This window comes from Diadema setosum, chromosome 6 (genome assembly GCF_964275005.1).
Source record: "Diadema setosum chromosome 6, eeDiaSeto1, whole genome shotgun sequence".
NCBI lineage: Eukaryota > Metazoa > Echinodermata > Echinoidea > Diadematoida > Diadematidae > Diadema > Diadema setosum.
Window position 1 is genome coordinate 28,133,993 of NC_092690.1, and position 22,976 is coordinate 28,156,968.

The following is a 22,976-nucleotide window of genomic DNA, read 5'->3' on the forward strand; positions in this document are numbered from 1 at the left end:
ATTTACAGACAAAAATGACCTTGCCCTATGAATAGCATTGTTTAAGTCAGACTCCAAAAACATTTTTCTTTCCGTTATCCTCATCACTTTTTGCATAACTCCCTATGCTATATACAAAAGGCGAAGAGCTGTAAAGTAAACAATCATGCATAGAAATCTAATCTATAGCTTGCCGCAATCCCCAGGCTCATGGTGAAGAACATGAGCTGGTTCCTATTGTCTAGCACGATGTTTACCAAGTCGCAACTCCACCCCTACGTCATAGACTTTGAGTCTGTATACTTACACTTCCGTGTGGATCTCGCCTTGAATTGATATGGTACCACTCTGCGCGTTCTCGTCCACCGCGTATCGTTGGCCAAGATACAATATTGTAACGCTCAAATGTATGATATGAGTCAAGTGTCGGGGAAGCCCCGGGATAGTAACAATTTGATAAGAGGGTCTGAAAAGGGGATATCGTTCATATGTACTCTCTTCAGGGAATCGAGGAATTGAGATAATTAAAGGGTTTGTTTGCAAAAACCGATAAGTCCATTTTTGAAGATTTTGAAGTACGATCTTTGTCTTAACGTACAAAATAATACCTTTGAAATGATACATTGGTCACTACAATAAAGGTATATTTTTGAAGTTAAGGTCGAAAGAAGCAAAATTTTTCTTATTATTCTCTTTATTTTCCTTGACCTTTAATCGCAAATATCTCCATTTGGCAAATATGGACTTATCGGTTTTTGCGAACAAACTCTTCATATTTATTACTATGAATGGCTTACAAGATGAAGTAATACAATTACGTGTTCAAGAATTATCAAACGTTGGGGCAAGGGGCTTACGTGTTCCGCGAAGGGTACCGAGTAACTTAGCAAGACTTGTCAAAACCCTGGCAGATTTGGGACAGCGACGTTTTCGTCTTCCAAGAAAATGTCTGAATTCAGAGAGACATATTATCTAAGACCCTGCACTGCTAATGCGTCATTTTTGATGACGCATCCTTTTTATGCACTCTGCCTCTAACCCATCGGACTTCGTGGAAATTTGCTGAAGAAAACAACATGATAACATTCGATTGATACCTCGCAAGTTTTCATTATTATCATAGAATGGAGGAAAATTAAAACAATGGAACCAACCAACCAACCAATACTAGTATTTATACATGTATAGCGCCTTTTCTATACAGACTCAATCCATTACTTCTGTTACAAAAACAGATAGTAAAAGTATGTTAAAATAGAAACATCATATACGGGCCTTACTTTAGACAGAATCTCGTACAGTGAATTATCAATGCAAAGGGAAGCAATGATTTTAGAGTCTTTTGATAATAATTGTGCAAGCGGAATAAATAAATGTTTATGACAAATATAAAGAGAACATTTTTTTTTCTACTTCATGGAATACTGGCAATGAATAATTGAAAAAAAAAAAAGATCGAAATGAAAGATATTGCACTAAACCGATCACATTTGATTTGGGGGAATTTGTGCATCAATGAATAATTCTGCATTTTTGTGCCCATTTCTCGTGAGGGAAAACGCGGATCCTGTATAGCGCCCAAGCATTCATACCTGCCTTAACTTATATTTCAGCACACACACACACACACACACACACACACACACACACACACACACACACACACACACACACACAGACACACCCATGGACACGCTGACAACAATTTGGTGCAACTGATCAGAAACAAAATGTTGACTGTTGTAGGACCCATCAGGCTTGCCATCGCCGCGCATGATATTTTCCCGACATTAATTCTAGAATAATTTGATACATCGACTCATAAATATGAGAAGATGTGCCCTAAAGAGATTAGAAAGTAGTCTCGTTAGTTACATGAGTATAACATCGGCAGGTAAATCATGTTGATTAAGAGTTTACTTGAAATTTCTGTGAACGAATGTTAGAAGCGGAATGAATAATTTGATTTCATTTTCAGTCAATTTCAGCATATTGTTTATTGTTATTTCTAGCATGACACGAATGCATGGGGACTATGAAGACAGTATATTCAACTAGTCGTGGAAGACAGTTGGCCTCCATAAATATTCCACGCGGTACATCAAACTTTTTTTTTCGAAATTATACTTTTTTAATCCAACTTCTTTTCAATTATCTCGGCTGGACAGCTTCAATGCGTGCGCAGTGCCGAATTCGTTAGCCAGTTTACAAGGGTGCTGACAATTATTTCTTTTACTCCCCCCCCCCTACTAACCTCGTAGCAAACTATACCCAGTTCACCTTTCTTATACAACAGTTAACAATGTTTGGGAATCAAGTTTACATGCATGCATTGTCCCTTTGAAACAAGCAGGTCTCGACATTGCTCGAGCGTTCTGATTTTCGGCATCATGAAATCTAGGATGCAACGGTCATGGACCATGAAATAGGTCTGGAGTCATTTTAGTATTTGGTATTTGTATCACACAATGATGGAAGTGGATGTATGATAATATAAGAACAATGTTTCGGTTTTCTTTTGCCTGATGATGACGATTAGTGATAGTCTGCCTTCCAGTCGTTTCCTTGACTGATTGTGCCATACAATCGCATTTTCGCCATGCAATGCTGTAAGTGCACTCTCAATTGGAGCAGTAGTTCATACAGCGCCTACAAGTGTGTTGCCAAGACTAAGAATTAAGCCCCCGAATTGGGGCAGATCCGCGTTGATGTGGAAACCACGGATTAGAATGGGAAGCTGGTACACTGGGGACTGCAGGTCATCGGCTGGACAAAGACCTCAGTGGACAGTGACCTCGTTATTGACCACCCAAGCCTGGATACGTGTTCTCACACCACAAAGTAGGACACTGGTCGAAGGAGTCATATCGGAAACTCTTCGCCAAACCATGGAGTTTGGTTGGCATAAAAATATCTTATCGTTATAGCTCTAAGTAAGCCTCCATGCTTCATCATTAGGAACGCAAGGCTTAAATCCTCATCTTCATTTGAATGCACTATGTGATCATGATAATTATGATTATGTTTATGATTATGTCACCACTGTGTACAGCAACGTATGGTGTTCTGTAATGTTTTTACGAAGGAGCGGAACGATATCGAACAGAAAGAAGTTATAAACTAAAGAGCAAGTCCTTTAACCGCGACTTTAGGATCAGCGTTATACAAAAATCCCGTCATGCAAGGTCACATAAAACATTCACGAAACCGAAATTATGAAAAATGAATTAAAACCTACCGTAAGGAGGGCCCCGCAAGGCTAACATAGAATGTTACCATGGCAGGTAGAGGTCCATTAGAGACAGCTTGCAGTGTTCATAATTGATTTATTTCACCCAACGCATTTGTGATACCCGAATCAAAAACACTCACGTAAATATATAATAGACCTGCTGAGGGAACAGTAATGAACATGCGCTCCCCTTACCCATTAGGCCCATTATGTATCGCTGTGTTCCTCTCAAAAGAAGCACAAACACTCAATAATGACATTAACCCTATCTACGCCAATAAATCTAATATGCATGAATTTCACACAAGGATATTGAGCATATCATACTGTTAGGAAATTTATGTGGCACGTTGAGAGTTAACAGAGATAAGAAAAATACATCGACAAAGCGCAGACATTAATGTACCAGCAATACATTGGAACAGGAAAAAAGCACAATATAGCCACGAGCACACTATAGCGGGTTAAGAGTGCATGTATTATACAGCATCTACATGCAAAAGAACACTATAACACCAAATCTCCCCTGCCTATATGAGCGAAGATTAAAGGAGACCTCCGGATGATCTTCAGAGTTTTACATTTGAACAACTATAAGTTAGTTATACTAAGGACAGAGTTTCAGAATTTGTGATAATTGGGGTGAAGAATAAGAATATTTTCAAAATTTAGAACAAATTGCAATGAACAAAGATGATGACATGGCAGAGTCACCATAAGAATGTATGAGTTGGGGCTCAAGAAAGCAAAACAAAAGAAGAAGGCATGCATAGATTATACAAAGGTGAACTCGCAAGCAATCGGTATTGTAATGGAATTACACTGCTACATTTCTAAAATATGTGAACCTCCTATGTCATCATCCTTGTTCAGTGTAATTTATTAAAGGTTTTTCAAAGTATTGTTTCTCTGCTCAAGACCCACAATAAATTCCACAAATCTATACATGGAGTTGTTGATTTATGTACTACATGATGTGAAATTATAAAAATCGTCTGGAATGTCCCTTTAAGCTCTCTTGTGACAGTTTCTCAGTTTAGGAAACACGTCAGCAATATGATGTAAAATAAGGCTACCAAGGCAAGTTGCAAAGCTAATTTGCAATTCTTTTCATTTCATTTCCATGATTTCATTTCATTTATTTCCAACCATTTTTTCTGCATTTGTTTTGAAATTTACACAATTGTATCACTGTTCGTACTTTGTGTTCATTGCATCGTTGTATTATAAGTATGTGTATTCAAATTTTGTAATCATATATTTTGGAAATGAAATAAAACGAAATGAAACGAAATTGAATTCCGCAACTTCAGTAAAAAGTTAACAATTATACAAAACCAGCATTGAAGTCAATTAATTCTGTAATATACTACACAAAAATAAAATTGTGGAGGAAAAAGTAAAGGCCACTGGCCCGGCAAGGCTTTTCTCCTAGTAAAAGATAACGATTATGTGTCTAAAACTGATACAGAAACAAAACAGTACAAAACAGGATAGGCGTTCAACAAAGTAATCATTAGCCATATGCCTATGTTATATACTGGCATAAAGCATATGACAGGAAGACAGGATTACATGTCCACATGTTCTATGAGTTTACAATAATAATTCTCCCTGATTTCTATGACTGAATGAATGTGGACATAGGGGCATTTGAGCATTTATGAGAATTTGAAAGACTGTTCCACATTCCACATAAATTGTTAATAAGTATCACTCGTCACATCGGTATGCTATCGCATTCAGTAGGCCAAAAAATATAAAGCCTCATTGACAAGATCGCCCTGTAGGGTCTATATATCTTTCGAATGATCAACATCATCATTATCTGTAGTTGTCACACACTGAGATATTGTTCATTAACATTTGCATTCGACGTAGAGGAACAAAACATTTGCTTGCATTAGTATAATTATGAGTATTGGCTCTCTTTTACACCACGTTCGCTTCTTGACAAAAATTGATTACAAGAACAGTCCGTGGGGCAACCTTCCAAGGTGCGGGCACACATACAGAATTTTTGGTCGTCGTACTCCAACATTATCAGCACGAAGGTGTGAACTTTCATTATGAACACAGTTAGATTAATGTCCTTTCCGGAATGAAAGATCGCCAACTGGAAACCACTTATAAAAAGTCATGTTGAGTCAGTATAATTATACAGAGCACGTGAAATGCCGCTGACCAGAATGGACGCACGCTCAGTATGGATACAGATCAGCAGGACAAGTTTGATCGGCAAAATGCTCTGAAAAAAAAAAAATCATCTGTCCTTAGAAGGGCTTCGCGATGATGAATGATGGTTGAGCTCCAAATGATGGACAATAATTCTTACAAAGGGAAATCCTTGCCTTTTCCTTCTTGAATGCTTTTCAAATAGGAAATCGATTCGAAACAATGAAAGGGAAGGTAACATTATTCAGCAAAGATATCATACATATCCCTTTAGCCATTATCTTATATTAGTCATTCACAGAGTGAAATTTTTGACATGTTTGATACGAACGTTGTCCATAATCGGACACATACCTTTTTTTCTTTTTCTTTTTTTCTTTTAACCGTCGTATGACAAAGTGAATTCACCTTCACTGACAAAGTCTGGACATATATACGAAACGTATTTCCCCCATTTGTCGAATAGACATATCACCATGAGCCTCATTGCATACAGGTTAACCCTATAAAGCCCAAGCTATTTCGACCCCTTCCAGGCCCAAGGGGGGGGGGGGGCACATTGTGCCCCCCTACATAACTTCTTTATTGTATGATGTATGACCGTCATATTTGGCACATGGGTAGAGCAACTTGTACTCTACATGACCCAACATTTGAAATTTCTCAAGGTCATCCACTGAGGGCGCTATTTACCAAAATATAAAGAAATACATAGGAAATACGCTAAAATCATATTTTTCTGTTTATTTCTTTATCCCCAGTATATATCTTTTTATTTCATATCAATCATTTTCATATTTACCACAGAGGAAAAGCAAGTCAACCTTCAATATTTGTTATGGTTGAAATTTCTCAAGGTCAACACATGGGGGCGCTATTCATTACAATGTAAAGAAATATATAAAACCTATGATGTATTGCTTGGAATGAATACGTATATTGGTATCGCATTTCATATTTCCAAAATATTGTAATTTTGAGTTTGCAGATTGATTATGATAAGCAAATGATAATACAGGCAAAGCGTGTGTGAAGATAACGCAAAATAAAAGAGTAGTCTTTGGAAAATGCTGTATTTTCGATTATTTTATTATATCTATTGTTTGATGCCTATGTCATATAGAAAATAAAGGAAATAATAAGAAAACCATTTCAGGGTAATTCACAACCATAATTCCTTCACCCTTTGATCCTTCAGCAAATTACAGCCAAGAAAACCCCCATTTCAACCATTATTTTATTGTTAACTGAAATTGGAACAGAAAATCATGCAAAATCTGACAAACATGATTGTCAGTTTATGGTTGCCATGGCAACCACCAATATCGGACATAGCTAAATTATACATCAAAATGTGCGCAATAAGATTTTAGGAAAAGTCACCAAATTTGGTTGAAATCGGGTAAAGGGTGCGGGAGCGGCAAACGAAAATATGGTATAGGGGGCACAATGTGCCCCCCCCCCCCGGCTTTATAGGGTCAATGTCTGTATCGGGTGTGCCTGTGTGTATGTGTGTGTGTGTCCTCATGTGTGCTCCAATTGCTATTTTTGAGTTACCAATAAAAGTACCCGAAATCTCTATACAAACTTGGCTATATTTTTCAAGAACAATGATTTTATCCACGTAGTTTAACATAAGTTTTGCGCTTACTCATTATTTTCTTTCGCTTTTAAAATCATCATAGTTATGTTTTTTATCATACCTATATTCGTGAATGATTGTATTTGAAAGAATCTGTGATATTGGACGTTACATTTGTATCGAATTCAATTCAATTCAATTCAATTCAATTCAATTCAATTCAATTCAATTCAATTGATTTGAATTAAATTGACCTAGACTGAACTGAACTGAACTGAACTGAATTGAATTGAAATGAATTGAACTGAGTTGAACTGAACTGACCAGAAATGAATTTAACTGCGAACTGAACTGAATTGAATTGAATTGAATTGATTCTACCTTGCCCGTGGCTTTCCAATTACCCTGGGCACGCGCGAGCCAATTAGTTTGCAACGCCACGCAAGAACGAGGACAAACCAGGGAGGTGGAAGAGTTCTACCTCGATGTCATGAATGTGGACAAACGTATCAGTGCAGTAAGCAGGAAGAAGAGCTTGTAGGACAAAGACACCAATGCACTTGTGGAGTTTATAATATTATCGTTAACACTAATTAAGAAATGTTTTATGACAACAACATGTGTTAGCTGCCATGGTAGTTGTTTTTTTTTTTTAACCATTAATAACCATTAACAAATCACAATGCATTGTGTTAGTCTCTCCTTGTTATGTGGAAACTTATTTGTTAAAGAGATCTGATTATAGACAACTTTTTTTTTCTTCTTTTGTGACAATTACTTGAACAAATTATTTCTTTGATTTCATCCCCTTTGGTGGCGGCTACACACACACACACACACGCACGCACACACACATAGACCTAGATACAAAGAATACAAGCCTCATTTTTAAAGTATCAGGATTGTGAATGGATAACAACTATACATTGTGAACATTTAGAAATTGTATGTATACTTTATCACACTTCATGATACTTTTATTACGCATATTCTAGAAAATTAAAATGAAAATAATGAATGTATAATGTATGATTTGTATTTTGATAAGAATTTTTTAAAGAATGGAAATACATCTCCATTGAACTGAAATGGGAGGAAGTTACCATGAGTCCATCCGGACTAGACATTAAAAATAAACTTAAGTATGCAAAACGTAAACACAAGACACGTTGATGAAAATGTTGAGTCATCATCCCGAAACACGTAACTTACTACAATTCCATTACATTGCTATAGAGTTAATGGACACGGGTTATCTGATGGACAGGGATGATGTTACAGTTCTTGAGGGTAGAGCTATACTCTGATAGTCATATTCCCCATTGGACTGCGTGACAATGAATAATCGAATGGAAGTTCTTTTGCTGTTGTTGTCGTTGTTTTCCTAATATCCCTGGTGTCTGTTGTCATGGCAACTTATTTTATTGTGTCATGCTGTCCTTGAAAAAACGAAATAAATTTCGGTGAAAGGAAGGAAGAAGGGAAGGAAGGTAGATTAGTCTGTTGTCTCGTAGGAATTCCAGATGTCCTCGGCCGTAAACTTCTCTCTAATATTATTACCAGCTAAATACCGGATGTGGTGTAGCAAGGTGTTTTCGATGAATTATCACCTGCATGACACGGATGTGGTTATTTGAGGCAGTGCACATGTGGCGAGATTTTTTCTTCTTTCTTGACTGCTTGTTGTACTCTGCCTCTGCTGTATCCGATTCATTTCACAAGATATTTCATAATTCTGACATACGATCCCTTCAAGTGTTGATTTTGCATACAGACTGTCGTCCTCAAATCTGGTGGTTTTTTTTTTTTTGTGTGTGTGTGTGTGTGTTCTTGAAGACAGTTGTAAAACTAGGTGGCAAAAACAAACAGACAAACAAACACCTGGAAAAACTATTCCCGACGATTCGGCGAAATTGAAATAGAGTAACATTATCAAGAAAGTCGAACCCATAGTACTGATGACTTGCCTTGCTTCATCAGATAGCAACATTAGGTTCACGTTCAATGGCATTTAGTTCCAGCAAATGTAAATACAATACAAGTGATAGGGGAACCAATGTGGAAATGCTGGGGGCATATCACTGGAAGAACAAAATACTTGTGACTAGTGTGCCTTGGTATGCTGTCCACATATAGGATCTATACCTGTAACTTTTTTTTCCTATTTCTTCTGTCTCTTGAATCATAAACATTTAGTCTCCTATATCTTCGAAAGGTCCTCTGTCAGATGCCTATGAAAAGGTTTCCTTTCGCACTAGATTGTATTTTTAAAGAAGAGGACTAATTGATAAGTTTTCTCAACACAATGCTGTGATCGATCGTCACTATCTTGTTTAATCATTAGATTACTTGACTCTGAGTAAGATGTTTATTGCAGTTGCTGTCGCTGTTGTTCTACATTGTAATAGCAGTAATGATACCAGCGAACTCTTGTTAATCAAGTTAATTGGACAGGACATTAACGATCACTTCGTTGGAAATTGAATTGCACGTTACATTCAATATTAACCGTATTCTCAATGGGTATACAATCCTCTTTCGTCTACTCTGATAAGCAATTACGCGAAGAAACTTATGACTCCATGCGACAGAACTTGCATTATCTTACACAGTGTTACATGCACATCTTAGTCAACAGATCATTACGAGCCCGCAACTTCGTATTTTCTTTCTATTTTTCCCCATCAGTAAACAAACATAATATAGACACACATACACACAGACATTCCTTCTCTCTCTCCCGCTTTCCCTTTTTCACGAAGACTGTTAAGTGAGCGCTGACTTCAAGAAAACATATTTTCATTTTCATTTCTTTATATCATGCGCGGTTAATATGCTTAATTCAGTCCGAGCAAGGAGTTACCAGACTCCTTGGTCCGAGGACTGTTCTTCCGGAGGTTCGAGTGGATAAAAAAGTACAGCAGAAATGCAACTAAACCATAAAGACAAATACAAACGTAAAACACAAAAGGATGAAAACACAGATTTTTTGGGTGAATGTTGTACTTGTAAGTATGTCAAGGGTATGCTACGTCACAAAAAAAAAACACATGAAAATGTCAGTGATTCATATCCTTTTCTGATAAGACATCATTATTCTTGTATGAATTTTGATAAGACTACAGGAGGTCGATTGGAGTTTCACAGCACCTATTCTGCGGGTATACGTTTGATTTTTCAGTAGCGGATAGCGGAGCCTTGTATTATGTGTGTGTGTGTGTGTGTGTGTGTGTGTGTGTGTGTGTGTGTGCGGTGGGGGGGGGGCAGGGTCTAGAAAAGAGGAGGGGTCATATCAGCTTTCTGGCAAAGATTATTTGAGATATTTGCGATTATAAGGTGTGTTTTTTTTTTTCTCTTTTTCTCTTTAATAGAAGCTGCTAGAACACAAAGAAAAAATAAGAATATGGGAAATGTATTGATATAATTTCTTAATACAAATGTAGGTCGTATTCCTTGTTAAGCGACCAGTTATCGTTGGATTTTTTTTTTTTTTTTTTGCAGTCAACTTCTTCATAATTATATAGATACCTTTTGTTTGTTTGTTTTGTTTTGTTTTGTTTTGTTTTGTTTTTTGGCGTGTTCTGTGAATTTGCCCTCACACTCGAAATGAGTAAACGTGGAAGGATTACAATCACTTAAAAAGAATATAATGAAATTACCCAATGTGCGTTGCTTTTATTACCTCTTTATTCTGAAACCACGTATACCACTATATTCATGAAGATTTTCCATCAAAGGGACATTTATTTAATGAAACGAAATGAAATGAGAGAAAAACAAAATTCAAAGATTTAATTCATCTAGAAGATAAGCTGGCTTTTACTCCAAAGCTGCAGGTTATAGTTCGAGTGGCAAACTTATGTACAAGAATATCATCAACATATTAACCTGTACAGTAAATACGATCTTAAGAGACTTTGTCAGTGCAGAGACTACTCAATGCAGGACAGCAAATTGAATTTGATCTTGTATAGTCGTATGCACTCCCTTCTATCTTCCTTGAGGAAAAAACCAAAAACAAAACCGACCATGCAACAAACACAAACTATCTCAGACAAACATTGATAAATCAGATCAGCTGAATGTAAGGCTTTATACTGTATCTCTTGCAAAGGCTTGATATTCAGTATGCTACTGTCTTTATGTAGCGGGTCAGTACCCTTTTATTAGTTTTGTTTCTCTCTCCCAATGGTCAATGTAATGATTGCCGGGAGACAGATTTTATGACCGTATAACCTTTTTTTAAGGGAGAGGATTAAGTCTTAGACGTTGTTATGCGTACTCAGAGCGCTAGATATATTTTCCAAAAGGACGGTACTTTGTTTGGAGAAAGGATACAGCCCCAAGTTGGTGGAGAGGACCATGGAAGGGGGAGGGGGGGGGGGGTCAAATGGCACTTGTTATAACTCCTCGGAAATGAATGTTTACCCCCACTCCTTGAAAAATCTCTCCAAATTTTTAGACACATCTAGGAGACGGTATTACCACGGAAGGAGGAATGCTTTACAACTAAGGAATCGAATTGAATTGAATTGAATTGAATTGAATTGAATTGAATTGAATTGAAGTGAACTGAATTGATCGAATTAAATTCCTTATTAGTCCAACTGGTTCAAAAGTTGCACGTGCTACAGTGGCGGATCCAGGCGGGGGCGCACCGGGCGCCCCCATCTCTCCCCCCCCCCCCCTTCCCCACTTTTACGGTAATTTCAATTTCAATTTCAATTTTATTTTCGTATGATAACACAGAATGTCCAGTTTGGATACATACATAAAGAAATAGGAATACAAACATAATACATAACGGTCGATGTGTCATTTTCAATCAAAGTAAAGGATGCAAAGAGAAATACGAAGGAACCTACTAAAAAGCAAAGCTTGTTGAGTGTAGGTCCCAACAAAAGCCTAGTGTGGGGTACAGGATGAGGAGCACGGGAAAAATTAAAGACCAAAAGTAAGGATAAACAAAAGAGAATGACTATTAAAGGGAAGATAAACCCCAAGAGCAATGCGGATTGAGTGAAAGCAGCAACATTAGTAGAACACATCAGTGAAAGTTTGAAGAAAATCGGACAATCGATACAAAAGTTATGAATTTTTAAAGTTTTGGTGTTGGAACCGCTGGATGACGAGACTACTAAAGGTTATGACGTATGAGTGGACAACAATACCAAGAAAATATAAAGAAAATTCTACAAAAAATCCATTTTTCATGAAAATTACAAATTCCATCAACTTGATATTGACATATTATGTTAAGGGTAGCAATTATTCCCCCTGCTTTCTGAAAGAGGTTGGTCCATTGCTCTTTCATGATTCTAGAAAAGTGAATTTTTGTTTATCTCAACTCGCCTCCCATTCCAATCACCCCACCCTCCATCCATGTATTGGGTATAGCTCCATGCTGTCTTCCTCAGCCCTTCTTCCTTCCTGGGCCCCTCATCAATTTTTATCACAGTTAACCGCGACGTTCTATCATGATTTTAACCACGTATCTTCAGTGCACCGTTCCTTAAAATACTCGGGATGTTGACATCAGTTTTTCAGTTTCAGTAAGTTTTATTCCTCCACTAGCACATAACAGAAAATAAGTATAACAATATCGAACATATTACTCACAAGTCATGAAAATGTAAACAAAATTTCGAACAAATATATAATCATGTGAAATAATACATATATTACATATCATTACAGATCTTTAAGTGTACAGTGTTTGTCGTGTGCCATGCACACTGATTTCTTACATTGAAACAGATAATAGTCGTAAACTATATAGTGGAATACAAGAAAACAAGCATGCAAGCAACAAAACAAAACAAACAAACAAACAAACAAATGAAATCTTGCTCTAATTCTCGTTACTTAACTGTATCAAACATTATTGGCCAGTTCGAGTGACTTGGTAAGATGAGTCTCTTCCTGTCAGGATTACATCATTCACACGTTTGTCCAGGGTACTAATGCGTTGCCAAAGGAGAGTCAACGCCTTGCTATCTGGATGCAGGAAACAACGTGAAATGTGTTGCAAAATTGATTGATTGGTAAGCAATGCTGTTACGTGATCGGGACAATATATCCGTTCCTTACCTCAGTTGAGACTTTGCTTTCACTTCGCTTTTCTTAGAATAAATAGCCATAAACATGAATTGGATTCAATGGATTCGATTTAATTTGCATGAAAGCGTTCATCTGTATAAAAGACGGGGGGGGGGGCGGAAGTCATCCCGGCCAACAGCCGAAAAGGCAATTCGAAGCTTCACTATTCACATGAGCAGAGAAAAAAAAAGGCATTTGTGAGGTAACAGGCATGTAGGCTTTTAAATTCACTGAGATTAGCGTTTGTGATTATAAACCGTGTAGGATCTACCGTATGCTTCATAGCACTTCAACCTGACAACAGAACAAGCCTGGTATATAGCAATATTAATTAATGGAAGAGAAAAAAAAAAACTTAATGCATTCTGCTTTCCCAGATAGAAATGCACATTGGATTGCCATTCTACTATACAGTAGTTCATGCTCTGTTAACATGAATTCCATGAAAAAAAAAAATTATTGTTAGATAAATGTAGATTTGTCGGGCAAAATTAAATGATGTCGTATTGATAATGAGCGAAAACAATGCCTAACCAACTGAGAATCAATAAAGGTCTTTGTACAATGTGCACATGAGTTGATTACGAACTTGCCGGTTGCATGCAGCAGCTTTTACAATCTACAAAAAAAAAAATTATTATACTTCAAGTAATACTCACTCGACTGTGCAAGAATATAAACAGCAGTAGCATATACTTACCGCTGCTGCTAACTGCGAGAAAAGTTGACAGAGTTGCTCCCTCCCTCTCTATATGTCTGTTTGTCTGTCTGTCTCTCTCTCTCTCTCTCTCTCTCTGCCCGTCTGTCTTTCTGTCTCAGGAACTTCTGACCTAATTGGATTTGAGACTCATATCAGTTGTCTCTCTGACCATCTTAGCCAACTCTTTCAATGACACCTGTTGTTGTTTTTCAGTCACAGAAGGGCGCCACTATTAAAGCTGGAACGAATACGGCTAAGTGTTTGCTTGCCAAGCAATGCTTGCTTATGGCATATTGGAGAGAGATATCACTGCCCTCCCCCCCCCCCATCTTCTTTAGTTGTTGTTCTGTTGTCGAGCATTTGTTGTGTTTTACAGGGGTTGCTCCGTAGTTGCACCAGTGATTTAACTTATGGAAATGGAAAAAAAGAAATAAAATATGCTTATTAGTAGGCATCATTCCAAAGTCTTGCTGTGCATCCATATTATTAAGCACAGGCTGCTATATTTTTTTTTCAAAGTATGATTAATTTGGGGGGTTGTTCGGAATAAGAGATGTGACACTCATTAGAAAGTGTTCAGCATTACCTTGTTTCTGTTGTCTTAATAGTTAACTCCAGCACCAGCACTGAATTATCATTCAAGTAATCGAGTGTTTGAATTAGGATTTACAATTTTTCCCCACATAAAAATACCCTTTCCTAACGCGCAGGCACACACGCACACACACACAGACACACACTCATACCTGTTATACGCAATACACATAGGGAGACATACTCTTGAAGTCAGGGGAATTTTCTTTTTTTTTTCAATTAGGGCGTGAATGAAGAAAGCTTGTTTCTTTTCTTTTCTTTTATTTTAGGAAATTGCACTGTATTTGTTAAAATAACAATAATATTATTTACATTAAGGAAATGTCAATTTGAATTTACATTTAGGAAATGTAAATTTGAATCTAGACGTTCCATTCTTTCCATTTATTCTGTTTTGCCTCATTCCATTGAATATTCTCAGTCAAGTCAAGCCATGTCTTTGTGTTTCTCCTGTTTTGTTCCGTTCTGTCTAAAATGATATTATTTCTGTGCGAAATCACTGAAGGAAAGTATTTTCATAGGAATCTTTTGATTGGTTCACAAAATAAAAAGCATGCTTTTGGTGGACCTCTCAATTCTTTTTTCCCCTCTAAACATGAGAACTTTGTATTTCGCCCGGATTCATGTATATCTTTAATTTAGTAACTATTGTTTATCCTTTGCACAGTCGAATGTTTGCCAATGACATAATTTCTGATATATTCTGTGTTACATTTTATTGAATTGAATTGAATTGAATTGAATTGAATTGAATTGAATTGAACACATTTGCTGGGCTTAAATGGGTGGTATAGTATTGGTAGAGATAAGGATTGGGCTTTTAACTTTTTGTAAGATACCAAGAAACCACTTACGAAATAATACAGAGCATAACATTCCTAGAGGAATTAAAAGTTTATTGGATTAAAATCTGTTTTGGAATGGCTGTGATATCCAAAAACAAAGTAAAACAAATCGGTCCTAATAAAAGGTGAGTCCCACCTTTTATTAGGACTGCTCTGTTTTGGATATCTCAGCCATTTCAAAACCAATTTTCATCAAAATAATAAATGTTGAATCCCTCTTGGAATCACATGCTCTTTCACATTTCATACGACGTTTCTCATTATCTCCAAAAAAAAAATGTAAGAAACCTGAAGTTAAGTCTCAAACAAAACTATACGATCCCTTTAAGCGACATGTTCATGAGATACGGACATAAAGAATTCTTCGCAGGAAGGTGGAAGGTTCATGAGACATTGTGAGATGATGCCATAATTTTCTCTCCAACTTGTTTCTGTGCCAATTTAAAAAACTCAAAATATCATTTTCCTTTTTTTTTTTTCAAATAATGTAATGGAACTGATACGGTTCTGTTTGATTGAATCCGCTTTAATTCAAATGAAGTCATCTTAAACATGGGGTGACCTTTCTCTTTAAAGTTTGATTGCTTGCATTTGCACGTCATTATCATTTGACTACCAGCATAACATACCATTAACACTCTCACTGGATAACAGCCTCAGTGAGGAACATCAACAAGAATAATTGAGAAGAGTACTCTCATGTCTCCGTTAGTTCAATGACTGTACAATATCAATGGTGACACGACATTTTCCTCCTGCGACAACTGCTCGTGGCCCCGTTTCATAAAACTTGTTATCAATGACAAGTTGCCATGTTGTTATAAGCTACGGAAATACTTGCATCTGATTGGCCAAGAGCAAATTTGTCACAGAAATGTGGCAGTTGTCACTGATAACAAGTTTCATGAAACGGGACCCCATTTTGTGAGGGTTTTTTTTTTTTTTGTGTGTGTGTGTGTGTTTTTTTTTTGTTTTTTTTTTAATGTTAATTATCATACTGACTGACCTTTTTTATCGCTCTCTTTATTTTTCTTTGTTGATAATGAAGCAAAGTTTCGAAGTACACAAACTTCTTTTAGGGCTTAAAATAACTTGCACTCAAGGTATGGATTTGATTTGATTTGATTTGATTTGATTTGATTTGATTTGATTTGATTTGATTTGATTTGATTTGATTTATTCATTCTCCGTATGGCATCATTAACATTTTTTTTCAACATAATAAGACATAATGATGTTATTGATATAATCGTTTTCTTAAAACTTGTCATCAATAACAAGTTAAGATAGTTGTTATAAGCTGCTGAAATCCTTGCATATGATTGGCGGAGTGCAAATTTTTTGTTACCTGTGGCAGTTGCTACTAATAAGAAGTTTTATGAAGTCAAATGGGGCCCAGGTAGTTATGAGTGCATTTTGACTTGGTCAAATTGTTGGGCGATAAACAACATGATAAAGTTTCAGTTCTAAATACCTTTAGTACAGCTATAGTACCCTCTTTATAATTATAATGTGACCTTGTGCCTCTCCAGTAATGGATCAACTTCAGCTCAGAGTCATGAGGGAAAATATTATTCAATAGTCGTTCCCTTTTATCCGTGCAGCACATAGATGACAGTCAACTGTTTTGTCTGACATGGTATTACATGTGTATCCGTAACCGCGTACCATGGTTGACTAAACGGATGATTTTGTTTGAAGCAAGAGAATGGTGTTCTATACCTTACGAGAGTAACGTTTAATAGTTCAAACAGAAATGTCTAGTGTATCTTTATTTTACACAAACTTTGTCTTAATTTGTCTAAGAGGGAAACACCATTGCGTACACAAGTTAACCATAATCATGCTATATCAAACCAAGCAAAAAGAACAGAGGAAAGCTCAATGCAAGAAAACGAAACATGACATAATCATCTTTCAAATTTCACTTGATTTCAAATTTCTGTATAATTTGGGGTGTGTGGAGGGGTCAGGCAACCTTCCCGACTGAGTAATAAAACGAGAACTTGATATGAATCTGTTCGGCGCACCACATGTCACATTATTGCTGTTGCTCTGGTCAATGAAATCGCCGTATGAACAAGCATTAAACACACAAAATAAAGTATGACCGGCACCCGGTGTACCGCACAAAAATGAAGAAAGTCAAGGAGCGCGTCACGCTGATGCTTTTATGGTTGATTTTAATGTTTCGTATAAAGTTTTGACGTTTTGCGCGCGACTGCGTCCGAGATTAATCCAAACAGCCATTGCGCCGCCTACGCGCATGATGACGTCGTTACGTAATCGACCTACTTGTAATTGCCCAGCTCTTCTCTTGTCCAGGGAGGTGCCTCCATGTCTTGTCAGACTAAGTGTGTCACAGCTATGTAGTCCCAAAATGAAAATAAGATAGGGACAATGTAAAAGTAAAAATAAATAGGTGGACTGAAACAAGAAAGTAAGAATTTCTGGCCTTGTGGTGCGATTATAATGAAACTTACTTGGGGCTCATTGGTCGTGTTGGTAATAGTGCAAAAGTATTATCATACAAGTAATAGACGTCTTTCTCTTTCTCCCTTCAAACTGATTTACCATTTACAGTATACCGTTAGGTGCTTTTTTTTTTCATTCTCATCGTGTTCTTCTTTCTTCGTTTTTGACATCTTCATCTTGAAAACCGTTTTCCGCCTTCTCTTCTCTTTGCGTACATGTCGTTTGTAGTATTATGTTTCCACAATCTAATGTCTGTAGTGCTGACTTACAAAACAAAACTAAAAATACTTTGCATAATACTCTGCCCCACATCATCATCATCTTCTTCTTGTTGTTATGCTTCACTTTTGTCATCATCGTCATCATCATCATCATCATCATCATCTTCCTGTTGCTTCACGTTTGTCATCATCGTCGTCGTCATCATCATCATCGCAACCTTCTCCTCCTTCTCTTCTCTTTTAGTACCTGTCACCGGCCTGTCGTTTGTAATCGCTTTCCACAATCTGATTGATTGCGTGTAGTGAAGATGATTTCCAAAAAACGGAAAAACGAAGCAAAACAAACAAAATAAACTACTTTGCATGATATTCTGCCCCACCCAGATGAGCCGGCGGCAACGTGTGTCAGGTCAACCGATCAAGAGCCCCAGACTGGTGTCTTCGGAGAAGATGTGCCTTTAGCCTCAGGTGAGCTAGGAAGCTCATTTTTAGTTTCCTCAACTTTTCTGTCTTGCAGTTGTTTATGTTATTTTCTTCAAAAAAAATATAGTTTCTCTCTCATTATTGTTGTCGTTCAATTAAATTGATCTTCAGTTTATGGAATATCCCGTGTTACAGTGGTCATGTAGTTGTATAAGGGTTATTGCCTATTAGCTGGGAGGTCTTGGTTGTGAATCCCACCTCGTGGGAATTTCTTTGATAATATCACACAGATTCCAACGAGGTAGGACCGTGATGCTTTATCATTTTTTTCGTGACCCACATGGAGGAAATTGGTATTTATGTAGCAACGGTGTGTTGATAATAAAAAAATAAATGAATGAATGAATAATGGTGATAAACGAGACATTCACGGGATTTTCCTACACTCTGTGGTTAATCAATGAGTCAATACATACGTACAATGTGTATGGATACGTTTACACACGTTTATGTACTTTCCTTCTTAACCCATAGCCACATCCGGGACACCACACCCGTGTCTACGTAACTGCAGCACCTCCAGTGGCCCAATGCTGTGCGAGTACACGTTGGTAGTGGAGTGGTATTACACCATGTCGAAGGCCTGCTACAACTGCCCGTGTACCATGTCGGACTGCGATAGACCGGACTGTGTGGCGGCTAACGGCATCCCCAAACTCATCATGGTCGCCAACCGAACTTTTCCTGGACCATCGATAGAGGTTTCTATCGTCTTAGATGAAAATCTTTTCTGATAAATAACTATAATCTTGAATGAAAGCAGGTACAATTAGCACAATCGCTAGCACAATAAATCTATAATGATGAGGAGGAGAAAAGATGAAAAGAAGCGACAAAGGGGTGAAAGCAATAGCAACAATGTCATGAATTTAGTCACTGATTTTTGCATATCAAAATAATTCTAGAGCCAGTATTGTTTATTTGATTTTTTAACTGGCGAAGAATAGAAAATGCCAGAAATGGGGACAGGGGTTCGAATCCCATGGATGCAGTGGTTTAATGCCGATGGTCCACAGTTGTAGCTTTCTTTCGGGCACTCACTTTCTCTTTAAACGTCAATGTGCAACGGATCATAAGTCAAATTCAAATTTAGTATAATCTTTTCTATTTGTTTACATGATGTCAGGTTTGCCAGGACGACCAAGTCGTTCTAACCGTGATCAACCACGCAGACAACGGCGAGGGCATCAGCATCCACGCCCACGGTATTTACCAGAAGGGCACCCCGTACATGGACGGCGTCGGTATGCTAACCCAGTGCCCCATTGGGCCCCACACCAAGTTCACCTACAACTTCACGGCTGACCACGCGGGCACGCACATGTGGCACGCACACACTGGAATGCACAGGGCAGACGGCCTTTTTGGTCCCTTGGTCGTCCGACCTCCAGATAAGGTAGGAAAAGAAAATCGGTGCCATCGGTGCTTTTTTTTTGATACGATTATCTTCCACGAACCTGCACGCAAACTTTCACAAGCTCCAGATTTCGACTCGCAGTGACCTTCAGTTTGTATCAAAATTGCTTGAGCTAACTTTCAATTCATTGTACATGAAGAGTTTGTTTTGCAAAAACCGATAAGTCCATTTTTGAAGATTTTGAAGTACGGTCTCTGTCATAAAATACAAAATAATACCTTTTAAATGATATATTAATCACTATAAAAGGTAGATTTTTGAAGTTATGGTCAAAAGAAGCAAAAATTTTCTTATTATTCTCTATATTTTTCTTGACCTTTAATCGCAAATATCTCCATTTGGCAAATATGGACTTATCGGTTTTTGCAAACAAACTATTCACAAGTATACTCAATGGTGAATATGAATAGATTACTAATTATATCTTTTTTATTTTTTTATTTTTTACAGAAAATTACAGCGTTAGGTGAAAGCAGCTAATAAAACAAAAATGGGGAATATTTGGGGGAACTCCTATATCAATGCGATCTTCCTTTGAATAGGGCTTACTGTATAATATTCTTATACCTTTGTCTCACCGCCCCCCCCCCCCCCCTCCATCTCTCTTTCCCAGACCAATCGTCAGCGCGCCCTCTACGATCTTGACCTGCCAGAACACATGGTGATGATGAATGACTGGATTCACAGACCGGCTGCTCAGGTCTTCGCCGATCACCACCACGCTCGTGGGGAGGATAACCCGGATTCGATCCTCATCAACGGGAAGGGCCAGTTCGCCGTGTACACGGATCCCATGGCTTTAGAATCACCACCGCCATCTTACGTCACTCCTCGGGAAGTGTTTGAAGTAGAGCAGGTGAATGATTATTTTGCATTTGCATCGAGTCTGATTGGAATTACGAATATCATCTCTGTCAATGATGATTATTTCTTGAATTTATGTTTTATTAGAACAAGCATGAAGAGTCACATTATTTACAAATTATTTGCGTGACTGTAACAACAAAATCATAAACTTAAAATGGGCAGTCAGCGGAGGAAAAATAAAGAAAAATGATTATGAATCCAATATTTCCATTACATTGTATCAAAAATTCTTTCAGATGTAACAGTCATTATAACAAATCAATGCAATACAGAATAATAAATTATGTGATAACCATCCATCCCTCCACCCCCCCCCCCCCCATACCGTATCTCCACTCACAACACACACACACACACGCCAACTGATTCTTTGCCTTCCCGTCATACCTCCAATTCCTGTAGGGTCGTAGATACCGGTTCCGGTTGGTGAGCAGTGGGAACCAACACACCGATGAAGGTGTCCGTGGACGGCCACAACCTCACGCTCATATCGACCGATGGCTCCGATGTGGAACCCAGGACTGTGGATGCCTTGTTCCTCTTCGGAGGGGAGAGGTAATGGGGGAAAGTAGATGTCATGTGTGTATGGTCTTCTAATTTTGTCTTAATTTGTTTGATTGTTTTTGTGCTGTCTCGAAATCCCTATTATGATAATTGTGCACATTGGTAAACTACAACGTAATTTCCCTCACTGGTATATCATTTCCTTTCATTTTGCTGTTCATTGGGTTTTATATGGCTGACATTGTTACTTTGCGAATGAATACAGGAAAAAGAATCATTAAATATCATAATTTTTCTAACACGCATATTATTATGGAATTTAAGGAGCATATCAAACATAATAATGGGAGGGCTCCAGCTCAAAAGGTGTATTATGTTTCAGATCGGTTGGTCAAAATCGAATAAATGGAGACATAATGAACTAATATGAGGCCAGATGGCTTGTTTAAGTGAGCAGTAAGGACTGAGATAGTGCCTACATTATGAATATTGAAATATTTGCTGCTAAAGAGAATTTGTAATGGACTCACTTCCTCCAATAGTAGAGCGGTTAAGGCCTCAAAATCATGAGAATTGTGCAAAATTTGACTAATGTACGAAACTTTCACCAGTATTAGTACATACCATAAGATTCATTTCAAGATCGGGAGGCAAGTCTGATTTGACCTCTGATGACCTCCAGAGGTCAATGAACTTTAAATATCAGAATATTGATGTTTGGAGGCATGTGTGAATGATATGCCTAGATCTTGGTAGCGATGCACTAAATATACATTTGTACTATACAAAGGAACTATCTTCCGATTCCACAGGGCTTTGACAGGTTTCTACCTGTTTCTAACATCTGACCTCAGAATATCATAATATTGATCTGTGATGTTAGTAGTTAATGATATCCATGGGTAAGATGTGCAAAACAAGCATATCTGTTTTACAATGAAACTGTCTTCATATTCCAAAGAGCACAGACAGGTTTCTATCTGTGATCTCTGGTGACCATATAATCATGTATGAACCAAATGATTTCTTTTGAACATGTATTGTGTTAAAAAGTTTTTGGTAATTCTTTTGCAGACAAAATGTGTACATGAAAATTCTCATGTTAAAAGCATGTGATGGGAAATGTAAACAGTATGTACGAATGTTTTTTTTTATGTTTTCCGCTAAACTTATTTGTTAGTGGGGAAAAGAAAAGAGAGGTCTCGCTTCATGAGAGATGTTAAGATCCCGCTCTACCATGTTTACACCACAACGCCTACAGATATCTATGCTGGAGGTGGGTTGGAATGTCATGTATAGAGCCCAAACCGTAAGTGCAGATTAATAGGCACGCTATCTTTTGAAGAGAAACAATACTTCGTTTCACATTGTTAGTGGGGAAAAGAAAAGAAAAGAGAAATCTCGCTTACTGAGAGATCCCGCTCTATACCACTCTAAGATCCCGCTCTATACCACGACGCCTACGGATGTCTAGGCTGGAGGTGGGTTGGAATGTCTCAAAAGGATTGATTCCTACGCCATATTTTTTTCTAGGAAAACATCAATAAAGGCACGCGATCTTCTAAGGATAAACAATATTTTGTTTCACACAAGATGATAGCAGAAAGACAACTGATAATCATCCGCTCATGTGAAATCAAGCAGATTTTTTTTTTTCTAAACATTTCAAGATGCATCTTGGTGAGTTACAGTCTGTTAAACATGTCAACAATGTGAAAAACAAATTGAAGGCCACCTGCAATAGGCCTCCTGCAATACAGCCTCACATTTTCCGAGCATCACAACAACTTTGATCAACACGTT

General features: G+C 37.5%; 1 protein-coding gene across 1 annotated transcript in view; it reads left to right on the top strand.

Annotated features, from left to right (window-relative positions):
• The window catches only part of LOC140229685 (uncharacterized), a 75,401-nt gene that overhangs the window by 44,382 nt on the left and 8,043 nt on the right, over positions 1-22,976 (top strand). The window contains 6 exon segments of the mRNA XM_072309928.1: positions 18,287-18,370; positions 18,860-19,086; positions 19,512-19,781; positions 20,416-20,658; positions 21,072-21,106; positions 21,108-21,224. Of these exon segments, the coding sequence (XP_072166029.1) occupies positions 18,287-18,370; positions 18,860-19,086; positions 19,512-19,781; positions 20,416-20,658; positions 21,072-21,106; positions 21,108-21,224 (976 nt within the window).